The sequence below is a fragment of the Ornithorhynchus anatinus genome, chromosome 11, assembly GCF_004115215.2.
Source record: "Ornithorhynchus anatinus isolate Pmale09 chromosome 11, mOrnAna1.pri.v4, whole genome shotgun sequence".
NCBI lineage: Eukaryota > Metazoa > Chordata > Mammalia > Monotremata > Ornithorhynchidae > Ornithorhynchus > Ornithorhynchus anatinus.
In genome coordinates, this window is record NC_041738.1 from 34,265,094 (window position 1) to 34,277,539 (window position 12,446).

Sequence of the window (12,446 nt, forward strand, 5' to 3'; positions counted from 1 at the left end):
GGAGGCGGCGCAGTGCGCCTGCGCGGCAGCGGGGCGGGAGAGGGCGGCCGGGCCCAGGCCTGCAACATGCCCTACGCCAACCAGCCCACCGTGCGCATCACCGAGCTCACCGACGAGAACGTCAAATTCATCATCGAGAACACCGACTTGGCGTGAGGGTCGGGGGTCGGGCTGGGGCCGTGCGGGGCTGGAGGCCTAGGGGACCCAAAGGCCCCCCGGATCTAGGGCTGCAGGACTGGAGGGCTGCAGGGCTGCAGGGCTGCAGGGTAGGTGAGCTGGAGGGTCGGGGGGCTTTAGGGCTGCAGGACTGGAGAGCTGGAGGGTCAGGGGGCTTCAGGCTGCAGGCCTGGAGAGCTGGAGGGTCGGGGGGCTCTAGGGCTGCAGGACTGAAGAGCTGGAGGGTAGTTGAGCTGGAGGGTCGGGGGGCTTTAGGACTTGGGGCTTTAGGGCTGCGGGACTGGAGGGCTGTAGGCTAGGTGAGCTGGAGGGTCGGGGGGCTTTAGGGCTGGAGGGAATCGGGGGGCTCTAGGGCTGCAGGACTGGAGAACTGGAGGGTAGTTGAGCTGGAGGGTCGGGGGGCTTTAGGACTTGGGGCTTTAGGGCTGCGGGACTGGAGGGCTGTAGGCTAGGTGAGCTGGAGGGTCGGGGGGCTCTAGGGCTGCAGGACTGGAGAGCTGGAGGGTAGTTGAGCTGGAGGGTCGGGGGGCTTTAGGGCTGCAGGACTGGAGGGCTGTAGGCTAGGTGAGCAGTAGGGTCGGGGGGCTTGAGGGCTGGAGGGCCGGGGGGCTCTAGGGCTGCAGGACTAGAGAGCTGGGGGGATTTAGGGAAGCAGCATGGCTCAGTGGAAAGAGCCTGGGCTTCGGAGTCAGAGGTCATGAGTTCGACTCCCGGCTCTGCCACTTGGCAGCTGTGTGACTGGGGGCGAGTCAGTTCACTTCTCTGTGCCTCAGTTCCCTCATCTGTAAAATGGGGATTAACTGTGAGCCTCACGTGGGACAACCCGATGACCCTGTATCTCCCCCAGCGCTTAGAACAGTGCTCTGCACCTAGTAAGCGCTTAACAAATACCAACATTATTATTTAGGGCTGCAGGACTGGAGAGCTGTAGGCCCGGGGGCCTTTAGGGCTGCAGGACTTGAGGGCTGTAGGGCTGGGGGCCTTTAGGGTTGCAGGACTGGAGGGTTGGAGGGCCGGGGGGCTGCAGGACTGGAAGGTTAGAGGGCCGGGGGGCTTGAGGGCTGCAGGACTGGAGAGCTGGAGGGTGGGAGGGCTGTAAGGCCGGGGGACGTTAGGGCTGCAGGACAGGCGTGCTATAGGGTCGAAGGGCCGAGGGACTTTAGGGCTGCAGGGTCTGGAGGGCTATAGGATCAGAGGACGCGTGGGCTATAAAGTCGGAGGGACGGTGAGCTGTAGGACCAGAGGGTTGCAGGGCCGGCGGGCTGCAGGATAGAGAGCCAGTGAACTGTAGGGCTGCGGGACCGGGGGTGCTGAACGATCGCAGGGTTGGGGGGGAAGGCTGTTGGGCCTTAGGCTCAGAGGCCTGTGGGGTCAGAGGGCCGGGGGGCTGTAAACGGAGGCTTGTAGGGCCAGGGGGTTGCAAGGCTGGCGAGCTGTAATAATAGTAATAATAATAATGTTGGTATTTGTTAAGCACTTACTATGTGCAGAGCACTGTTCTAAGCTCTGGGGTAGACACAGGGGAATCAGGTTGTCCCACGTGGGGCTCACAGTCTTCATCCCCATCTTACAGATGAGGGAACTGAGGCACAGAGAAGTGAAGTGATTTGCTCACAGTCAGCTGACAAGTGGCAGAGCTGGGATTCAAACTCATGACCTCTGACTCCAAAGTCTGTGCTCTTTCCACTGAGCCACGCTGTAGGGTCTTAATGATAATTATGATACTTGTTAAGTGCTTACTATGTGCCAAGCACCGTTCTAAGTACTGGGGTAAGATACAAGTTAATCAGGTTGGACATAGTCCTTGTCCCACATGGGGCTCACAGTTAAGCGACTTGCTCAGGCTCACACAGCAGACGTGGTAGAGCCGGGACTGATAATAATACTAATAATAATGGTATTTGTTAAAGCACTTATTAGGTGCCAAGCACTGTTCCGAGCCCTGGGGTAGATACCGGGTTATCGGTTTGTCCCACGTGGGGCTCACAGTCTTAATCCCCATTTTACAGATGAGGTAACCGAGGCCCAGAGAAGTTAAGGGACTTGCCCGAATTTACAGAGCTGACAAGTGGCAGAGCCGGGGTTAGAACCCACGACCTCCGACTCCCAAGCCCGTGCTCTTTCCGCTAAGGCATGCTGCTAAGACACGCTGACTAGAACCCAGGACCTTCCGACTCCTAGGCCCTCTCATTCATTCATTCAATAGTATTTATTGAGCGCTTACTATGTGCAGAGCACTGTACTAAGCGCTTGGAATGTACATATTGGTAACAGAGACAGTCCCTGCCCTTTGACGGGCTTACGGTCTAATCGGCCCACACTCTATCTACTAAACCATGCTGCTTATCTGGGCCAGAGGGCCGATGTGGTGGAGTGGGGGCTCCGAGGAACTCTCTCACCCCGAGACCATAATGCCAAGAGTTTCAGCCCCTGCATCGCCTCATCTTTGAGACAACAAGAGCGGGGCGAGTGTCCCTGAAGGCTGTGGGGGTGGAGGGGGGGGGGCCGCACCTCCAGGGCAGGGAGAAGAATTGTTCCCACAGAGGGCTGTCAGTCAGGCTCCCTCACCAGCCCCCGATTCTCCCCCCGCAGAGTGGCCAATTCCATCCGGAGAGTCTTCATCGCCGAGGTGCCCATCATAGGTAGGTATGGGCACGGCATGTCCTTGGGATGGGGCCAGTCGGCAGGGTCGGATGGGGTCGCCGAGGGGAAGACTGATATTTTCCTAGAGCTCAGCTTTCCTGGCTGCCAGACCGATGTAGTTGCCTCCTCTCCCCTCCTTTCCCCTCCCCTCCCAGCTTGTTCCTTATTATCACCTTGTTTTCTGCTCCTTCCCCCGTCATCATTTCTCCTTGTGTCTGTTTTTTAGAAATGGTATTGGTTAAGCGCTTATTATGTCGGGCACTGTGCTGAGCACTGGGGAAGATATGAGCTAATCAGGGTGGACACGGTCCGTGACCCATATGTCTTTCACAGTCTTAACCCCCATTTTACAGATGAGGTAAGCGGGGCCCAGAGAAATGAGGTGACTTGCCCTAGGTCACTTAGCAGTCAAGTGGCTGGAGTCAGAGCTAGAACCTTAGGTCCTTCTAACTCCCAAGCCTATGCTCTATCCACTAGGCCACCCTACTTCTCAGGCCCTGATCTTCGCATCCACTGTCATTATCCTGTTTCCTGATTCTCCTGCTACTTCTCCAGTTGCTCCTCCTCTGGCTTCCCGTTCATCAGCTTGGACTCTCTGTCTGCCTCATTTCAACCCTAACCCTCTTGTCCTCTTTGCCGCATCACCTGGAATGACCAGCCCCCTCCGTTCACCTATCCAAGCCCCTCCCATCCTCTGTAGCTCTACGAAACACCCCCTCCTGCTTACACCCTTCCTAGCCCACCCACCTCTCTCCCCACCACTTCTCAGCGCTTTACCTCCTGTATTTCAGCTCAGCACAAGATAGCATCTTCTCCCCTGTCTGACCCGAGCTCTGAACTGTGTCTGCTTGTTTTCCAGCTATTGATTGGGTCCAGATAGACGCCAACTCCTCAGTGCTTCATGATGAATTCATTGCTCATAGGCTTGGTGAGTATTGGGGTGGGGAAAGTGAAAACCGATGTTGTGATCTGGTCATTGAAGAAGACCCCTTAAAACAATTAAGTGAAGCGATCGTGGGAGTGGGGCGGATGCGTGCTGTGAAGTCAGCCAGTCTTTCTGCATTTTCTTTTAACATCGTGTCCTTGTTTGAAGCAATTTTTCCCTGTTCCCTCATAAAACACGGTCTCTTTCCTCAGGGCTGATCCCTCTCACCAGCGATGACATCGTGGACAAGCTGCAATACTCCAGGGTGAGAAGAATGGTGACCTGGGGGTAACCCAGCATAGTGCATTTAGGGTCAATGATTCTCCTTCTCTCCGTCTTTGAAGCCTACATCTAATAGATCTCTGACAGTCTACAAGCAGCCCGTGAGGACTCCTGCAACCTCCCTCCTCCCCGAGAGTGTCCGGGTTTCTGTATGGTTGTCAAGGTTACAGTTTCCCAGTTTATCTGAGGTGGTAGTGATCCTTGAACTTTTTAGTTTTTAGACCACTTTGGCTAGGCAAGAGTCTCCCTGGACCACTTCCATCTTGGAAATGGGTCGGGAAAGAGTGAGAAGGCAGGTCAGGCTGGGTCTTCCCTCAGCCACTTTCCTATATGCACCATTTTTGAAAGGGCGCTCGTAACCAGAGCGAGTTCTGTTCTGGAATTAGCTTTGGAAGCACCCTGCAGGACACATGCGAATCCTGGCTAAGAAGAGTCGACAGAGGACGAGGCGATCACAGGAATCTAGACGAAGCGTTCACTAGAGGGTTGACCAGGTCTCTTCATCATCATCATTCATTCAATAATATTTACTGAGCGCTTACCTTGTGCAGAGCACTGTACTAAGCACTCGGGAGAGTACAGTATAACAATAAACAGACACATTTCCCATCCCGTCATCATCATCAGTGGTATTTACTGAGCACATACTATGTGCAGAGCACTATACTAAGCGTTTGGGGGAGTATAGTTTAGTGGAGTTGGCAGACACGTTTCCTACCCACCGTGAGCAGGTTTGGCTTCTTGACTCCTTCAGGATGCCCTTGCAACTGCCCCTTTATTTAACTTGGTTCTAAAGGATCCGGTTGCCTTCATTGAAGTGAGTTTTTGTGCGGTCTGGGTCACAGCTGGCTATCCTGGGGGTGGCTTTTCCCGTTCCTTTGAACAAGGGAATGTACCCTTGCCTACCTGGATAGACTTACCTTCTAGTAATTTTCACTTCCTCTCCAGAGCTGGAGGGAACAGGATGTTTTGAAACCTCGGACTGCAGTGGAGGGATCTGGGCATCTTTGCTCATCCCCAATTTATGGATCAATTTATGGAGTCAGGACTCCAAATTCACAGGCTCCTGGCCCAGTGCTCCCCTGATGCTTTCTTCCATTTCTTTCCCCCCTCCTTCCCAGGACTGCACCTGTGAAGAGTTCTGCCCCGAGTGCTCTGTGGAATTCACTCTCGATGTCCGCTGCAACGAAGACCAGACTCGCCACGTGACGTCTCGGGATCTCATCTCCAACAGCCCCCGCGTCATTCCGGTCAGTGGCTGGCTACCTCCACCCAACTCCTCTCAACCCTGCCGCCAAGTTCTAGACCCCGGCCAACCTAAAGCGACGGTTGAGGGCTCCCTGTGTCGCTGTCTCCCGGGATCGGATGTCTGCGAGTCACTGAGACTGGGCCCCTGAGGGTTCTGGCCTCGGCCCATTTCTTTGAACGAGGAAACTGAGGCCTGGAAGTGTCCTCTTTATCCAGCAAGTAGGAGAAACCAAATTAGGTTCTCACGGAGCTGGCAGGGAAACTTCTTCCCCTAGAATCTCAAAACACTTTTCAGACTGTGCACAGGGAGACTCCTCCCCCTGCTCTGACATAGGCTAGATCTTTGCCATCAATCAATCAATGCTATTGAGCACCTACTATATGAGGAGCTGTAATTTATATTAATGTCTGTCCCCCTTTCTAGACTGTCAGCTCGTTGTGGGCAGGGAATGTGTTATTTATTGTTAGATTGTACTCTCCCAAATGCTTAGTATAGTGCTTTGCACACAGTAAGCACTCAATAAGAATGATTGACAGCAGAGCACTATTCTAAGCTCTTGGGAGAGTCAATCAATGGTATTTATTGAGCGCTTACTATGTACAGAACCCGTACAGAACCCGTATATACCCGTATAGAACAGAATTAGCAATCATGCTCCCTATTTATAATAATTAATATTTATAATATTCATAATAATAAATAGTAATGATGGTGTTTAAGCGCTTACTATGTGTCAAACACTATTCTAAGCGCTGCGGTAGATACAAACTAATCAGGTGGGATACAGTCCTTGTTCCATACGGGGCCTGCAGTCTTAATCCCCACTTTACAGATGAGGGAACTGAGGCTCAGAGAAGCTAAGTGATTTACCCAAGGTTGCATAATAGGCAAGTGGCAGAGCCAGGATTAGAACCTCTTCGAGTCATGGCAACTTCCATATTCCCCTTCCTTCTGCCGTAAATGGGGACTAGGGAAGGAGCAGCAAACTTCCCAATCAATCAGTGGTGTTCACTGAGCGCTTTCTACGTGCAGAGCCCTGTACTAAGTGCTCGGGAGAGTACAGTAAAGCAGAATTAGCAGACACGGTCCCTGCCCTTCACAAGCTTACCGTCTTTAGAGCTTACAGTTTCCTTATCTTTCACGTTCCGTGTAGGTGACCTCTCGGAGCAGAGACAATGATCCCAACGATTACGTAGAGCAGGATGGTAAGTGGCCGCCTGACTTGACTGAGACCGGAGGGGTGGAGGCAGCTAAATTCCCCATCCGGAGCCCCGGCGGGGTCCAAGGGCCGCAGATCCGGCCCGGCCTCCCTCCACTCACGGTGGGTGGGGGTTCTCCCGCTCCCCCCTCAGACATCCTCATCGTCAAGCTTCGCAAGGGGCAGGAGCTGCGGCTGCGGGCCTACGCCAAGAAGGGTTTCGGAAAGGAGCATACTAAGTGGAACCCCACCGCGGGGGTGGCCTTCGAGTACGACCCGGACAACGCCCTGAGGCACACGGTCTACCCCAAGCCGGAGGAATGGTGAGTTTCGGCTCAGGGCCGCGACGGGGGTCGGGGGGGACGGGCGGGCTCTGACGTGGGACCCCGTTTTCACCCCCACTCCCTCCCGCCCTTCCTTTGCTTGTTCACCTTTAATACTTGGAGGAACGACAGGTGAAGACGCTGCTGAAACTTCCCAGGCTCTGTCGCTTTTGGGCTTCCAACATTACTTCAAACAAGTGAAGTTATTGCGGTATTCCCTTTAGCAAGCTTTGTGTCGTTCCTAACTTCCTTTAGGGAAAGCGAGAAGAGTCACTTGTTTGCATGCATTTTGAGTTGGCTCACGAGAAAAAGCGTGTGCCTTAACCCTCTTTGGATCACCAGAGTCTATCAGCATCAGTAGCAACGGTGTAAAAGCCGCCCCCACGATCTGCAGAGTCCTGAATTAAGCACTTGGAGCGTAGACTTAGAAAAGTGCAGATATAGTTCTTGCTCCCTGGGCGGTTGAACTCCAATGTAAGATGTCTAGGAGTGAGAAAATAGATTTAAGTAATAACCACAAGTGAATAAATCAATAACAGAGGAATAGATCCAGGTGCAGAGGTGACTGGAGTAGTGTGATGCGGGACTTAATCAGAAAATGCCTCCTAAAGATGATGACTGCTTCAGAGGAGGGATTTGGTTTTAGGGGAACACTTTCTATCAGGGGAAGTTATATGTAAGGGGTGGGAGGTGGGGCAGGGAGAACGAGGAACAGTCGGTTTGGCTCAGTGGAAAGAGGCCAGGGTTGGGTGTCAGAGGTCATGGGTTCAAATTTTGGCTCTGCCACTTGTCAGCTGTGTGACTGTGGGCAAGTCACTTAACTTCTCTGTGCCTCAGTTCCCTCATCTGTAAAATGGGGATTAGGACTGTGAGCCTCAAGTGGGACAACCTGATTAACCTGTATCTACCCCAGCGCTTAGAACAGTGCTCTGCTGTTCTAACAAATGCTAACATTATCATTATTATTATTATTATTACTATCTTTAAAATAATGTTCTTCACACTCTGAGACACCTCTTCCCCCAAGAGGTGCTTAAAGCTGCCACGTAAAGCTGAGTTGGGGCACCCCAGTGCTGACTACTTCTGTCTGATCCTAGGCCAAAGAGCGAGTACTCTGAGATCGACGAAGATGAAGCCCAGGCCCCCTACGACCCCAACGGCAAGCCGGAAAGGTAAGGCCCCAAGCACAGACACACGCAGCTTGGTTGACGGAGGGGCACTCTTTTGGTTTTTTAGACTCCTACTAGGCGGAGAGAGCTGTTCGCCTCTCAGTGAGTCAGTCGGTTCTGTTTATTGAGTGCTCACTGTGGGCCGAACACTGTACTAAGCCCTCGGGGGAGTCCAGTATAACAGACACATTCCCTGCCCACAGTGAGCTTACAGTCTGTGATGGTGGGTACGGAGGTGGCTCTACGTTTGCATCATAGTAGACCGGCAGTCTGGGGAGACCAAGTGCCCCCCGCCTTCACACCCTGGTCTCTCTGGCTCGAACAGACCCCCAACTAGAATGGGATGGTTCAGGCTTAAAATCAGTCCAGGCATATCCAGAAATTGAAGGGATCCTGTCAGACCTCTTCCTATCACCTGAGCCCGAACGGTACCACACTCTAGACTGATGCTCGACCGATCGGCTGGAGGGGTTTGCTTTCCCTCTGGCGTCTGCCCCACAGGAAGCCAGAAGTCTCCAGCCTCAAGCCCGCGGGGGCTCCCAAATCCTCAGCAGTGAAGGTGCTGATCTTGTTCACTGCCTGGCAGAAGCCTTCCCCTCGCAAGTCCCCTTTTCTCCCCTCACATCCCTGTGCCACCTGGAGTGAAGAGAGGCCTCCTAGGGCTAAAGCTTTGGGAGCAGAGCTTCCCCGGTTGGGGGTCGAGGCAGTTGGCGTGCCCTTGGAGGGTAGGATTAGCGACCCGTGACCGGGCTCCACCTTTGGGTTAGTTGGGGTGGGTCTAGGATAGAGGGAGGTGGAGGTTGTAGGAGAGGTAAGAGATGGGGTGAAGCAGCATCGTTCTCCCCGGGACAGGTCTACCTTTAAAGCTGCCCAACCAACTCTCTCCCTCCACCCCTCGGCATCGCAGGTTCTACTACAACGTGGAGTCCTGCGGCTCGCTGCGGCCCGAGACCATCGTCCTCTCGGCTCTGTCTGGTTTGAAGAAGAAGCTAAGCGATCTCCAGACCCAACTGAGCCACGAGATCCAGAGTGATGTCCTGACCATAAACTAGACTCAACCCCTTCCAGCTGGGTGCAGTCACAGGGTGCCGCCATCGTTAAGCGGGAACTACCCATTTCTCCTCCCCCTAAGTTTCACTAGTACCCCAGTGAAGATGGGCTAGGTATAAGTCCCAACTCTTTTATAATCCTGCATGAATGGCCCCAGAACTCTCCCTGTGGCTGGAGCATTATGTGGCCTGAGTGATGAATCCCTCTTAGGGCTGGAACCCAGGAATCTACTTTTAACCCTGAAGATGGGCTGATGCGCTTTTGTAAAGGTGCCCGACTAGCTGGGAAATTTTGCATCATTTCCCTCACAATGAGTAACCTTCAGTGGGTGGAGGGGTCCGTGGCCCAGATCACCGGTCAGTTTAAGCCTCGTCTTGCCAGGGTGAACCCCGGCTTTTCCTCAGAAGCCCTTTATCCTGACCCCAGTGTGTGCTAGGGTTACCGATCTCACGCTGAGACCTCTGGCCCTCACTCCCACCCGCCTCCTAAAGAGATCAGGACCACGTTAGGGAAGATATTTGATAAAACAGACCGCCCCTCTGGCGCAGGGAATGTTTTTCTGATTTTTGGAAAAGAAATACTGTCATCTCACGGAGGAAGGAAATTGCTTCCTTAATGAAGATGATGGACCCTGGCTGCACTAGGTTTCATCACACAGTCCAAGCTGGAAGATGAAGAGAATCAACACCACGAGAGTACAGGTCCTTTATTGAGTGAGCAGGTTTGGGGGGTGGGGAGGTTTGTCTTTTTATTTAATAAAAATCGTTTTGGCAATAAACAGCATAGCAGTTCCTGGTTTTAACCCCTCGGCGCAGTTTCTTGTCCTGGGCTGGCCTAGCCAGCTCTGCCAGCAACCAGTTTTCTCCGCGTACCCCACGAGGACCCTCTCCAAAGGAAAGGTCAGCGGTGAGGGAAAGGCTCCCGAAACACTGCCCACCCCAGCGCGGAGGAGCCCCGTTTGGACCCGAAAGGAGGTAAGGGGGAGGAGAAGGGGGCCAGGCCTGAGCCCTATCACTCCTGTTCCAGTGGCTGGGGAGGACTCCTTTATCTTGCCCGAATGGGAATACATGGTATTTACAGCGTGGACTCTCAAAAAAGCCAGGAACATCAACTTTAAAAAAAAAAACCCAAAACGTTTGACATGAATAGAAAGATAGCCCTTCTGCACTGAAGTCAATAAATACCAGCACTAAAAAATCAATTGCTTTGATTGCATTTCAGCAGCGTTAGGGAATCAGCCTACCCAGAAGGAGGAGGAAGACCTAGCCAGGTAGGGCAGGAGGTTGGGCCCAGGCAGGACAGTGCTTCTGGCCAGTAGGGACAGGGGGTGGCAAGGGGGCTCCCCCAGCCCGGCCTGCTCCGGCCATTCCCGCCTCGGGACGAGAGGAAACGGCGAGAGCTGGTTGCCAGGGGAAGCCGTCGTTGGGACGCAGTAGACTTGGCCTGTGGCCCACCTGGCCAGGGGCCCAGTTCCCCCGTTCCCCCCCGACCCCTCAGCCTTATTTCAGGAGGGCGATTATATACATTTCCAAGCCTCCTGGGACCCTGCCCAGACTGGGGGAGGGACTTGTGCAGAAATTGCAGATTGGAAAGAAAACCAGTTTCTCCTGAGACATCAACCAAGTTTCACTTTGTTTTTTTCCCTTCTTAAATAATCAAGTGCAAACCAGGCTGGCGGGAGGCTGAGGCCGTCTCCCTGGCCAGCTCCTAGCCCAGAGCGGGAGGTAAAGGGGAGCCCCGGGGAGAAGCAGGCTCCCCGCCACTTCTTGGTCCACATGGCTTTCCCGCGCTAGGCCTCAAACTCCCCGCCCCATCCGATGCTTCCAGTCGTGGCGGAGTCGTCCCACTGAGGCCCGCCAAGCGCCTGCCCCCACGGGGGCCGCGGCACTCAGGGATCTCCAAGGTCCTTAGTTCCTGGTTGCCAACAAATATAAAAATTGCATTCATGGGGGAAAGAAGTCCACTACATAGAATATGCAATATATATATATATATGTATGTATATATATATATTTTAAAATCAGTAACAGTATTCAGTCCCGTGGCAGCTCTGGGGCCCCAGCCCCAGCAGAGCAGACGGTGGGGCCCGCCTTGGGCTGGACCTGGCCCTTGGGGACAGGGCAGAGGGCCACCTGGCCCGGGGCTCTCCAGCTGCAGGGTCGGGGGTCCCGGGCCGACTGCCACTGCGGGTCGGGGAGCTGAGGTAGAGGGGTCTGTTGGTGAACGTGGTCGGTCCCTCCCCACCCCGCACCCCGCGAGGGGCCATCTTCGGTTGAGGGGAGCAGTCACTGGGAAGCAGACTTGGCGTCCTTGAGCTCGCCCTTGCCGGGCTTTGGCTTCAGCAGGATGAATCTGTTCAGAAGATCGCTCTCCGAGCTCGCCTGGGCCGCCCCGTACACCTCGCCTGCGGGCACAAGGGCAGATGGAGCTCGGCTGGCTTTGTGGGCACCAATGGGTGGATTCAAGGGGAGGCCATGAAACCCAAAGGGGACTTGAAACAGCTTTGATTTCTCTCAGAGCTCCCGGCTTTCCCCCCTCCTCGTCACCACCACCATCGCTACCTCCTGAGGGAGCACTAGTTACCGTAAGCACTACCGGCAGGTGGTGGAGAGTAAACAGTGAAAGGGGACCCCGTGCTCACCCTCGAGAAGCCTCATCCATGACACCCGCGTCAAGGGAAGGCCCTGAATCCCTGGACTGTGGTGAGAAAGGAGGCCGATGGGGGCCCGGAGGAGGAAACCGGGACGAGGCGGACACTCACCGGGGTAGCCGGAGGCTTCGGCGACGTTCTGGGAGCCGGTGATGTGATGCCAGTAGGCGCTGCGGGGCAGCATGGCGGTGGGAGTGCAGGGGTACGAGTAATGCTCGGTGCCCTTGCTCAGCAGCTGAGGAGAGACCGGGTTCGGGGGGACGGACAGATCCAGCCTGTCACCGCCGGGGTTCCCGTTCGAGGCTCCCCTTCCACAGGCACAGTACAGAAGTGGGGTGCCATTCATTCATTCATACTTATTAAGTACCTCCTGTGTGCAGAGCACTACATTCATTCAACAATCGAATTTATTGAGCGCTTACTGTGTGCACACCCCTGTACTATGTGCTCGGAAAGTACAATTCGGCAACAGAGACAATTCCTACCCAACAACGGGCTCCCAGTCTAGAAGGCCAGGTTGCCTAGAGGCCCAGTCTACTTGTTTTGTAGACTCTACTAAGCGCTTGGGGAAGTACAACAATAAACAGACAAATTCGCTGTCTCCAACGAAGGGGGAAGCCCCGTTTTAGGCTAACGCTGGGGTTCGGGGAGTGGGGGGGGGGGGCCCGAAGAAGGGGCTGGCGGGGGGCTTCTGAAACTTCCAACGTTCTAGGGAGTTGTGGACGGCTGGTCCCCCGCACCCTCAGGCCCCCTTCGCCACGGTCCCGGTCCCCACGCCTG

At 54.5% G+C, this 12,446-nt stretch overlaps 2 protein-coding genes across 4 annotated transcripts in view; one reads left to right on the forward strand and one right to left on the reverse strand.

The window, feature by feature from the left end:
- On the forward strand, window positions 1-9,794 carry POLR2C (RNA polymerase II subunit C). Its single transcript, XM_029075115.2, has 9 exons — window positions 1-152; window positions 2,770-2,819; window positions 3,680-3,748; window positions 3,958-4,010; window positions 5,149-5,277; window positions 6,430-6,481; window positions 6,629-6,797; window positions 7,895-7,969; window positions 8,874-9,794. The coding sequence occupies exons 1-9, from the start codon at window positions 67-69 to the stop codon at window positions 9,016-9,018; spliced, it is 828 nt and encodes a 275-aa protein (XP_028930948.1). The 5' UTR covers window positions 1-66; the 3' UTR covers window positions 9,019-9,794.
- The window catches only part of DOK4 (docking protein 4), a 22,226-nt gene continuing 19,487 nt past the window's right edge, over window positions 9,708-12,446 (reverse strand). For all 3 annotated transcript variants that reach the window (XM_029075114.2, XM_029075111.2, XM_029075112.2), the window contains exons 8-9: window positions 11,778-11,901; window positions 9,708-11,420 (exon numbers count right to left, since the gene is read on the reverse strand). In XM_029075114.2, coding sequence (XP_028930947.1) covers window positions 11,302-11,420; window positions 11,778-11,901 — 243 coding nt within the window. In that variant the 3' untranslated portion in view covers window positions 9,708-11,301. The remainder of the gene's footprint in view (window positions 11,421-11,777; window positions 11,902-12,446) is intronic.

Excerpts from the sequence above, each read along its gene's own strand:
- POLR2C (XM_029075115.2), top strand. The coding sequence starts at position 67 with ATGCCCTACGCCAACCAGCCCACCGTGCGCATCACCGAGCTCACCGAC. Across the intron at positions 153-2,769 it reads ATCGAGAACACCGACTTGGC|AGTGGCCAATTCCATCCGGA; the intron begins GTGAGGGTCGGG and ends CTCCCCCCGCAG. Across the intron at positions 2,820-3,679 it reads CGCCGAGGTGCCCATCATAG|CTATTGATTGGGTCCAGATA; the intron begins GTAGGTATGGGC and ends CTTGTTTTCCAG.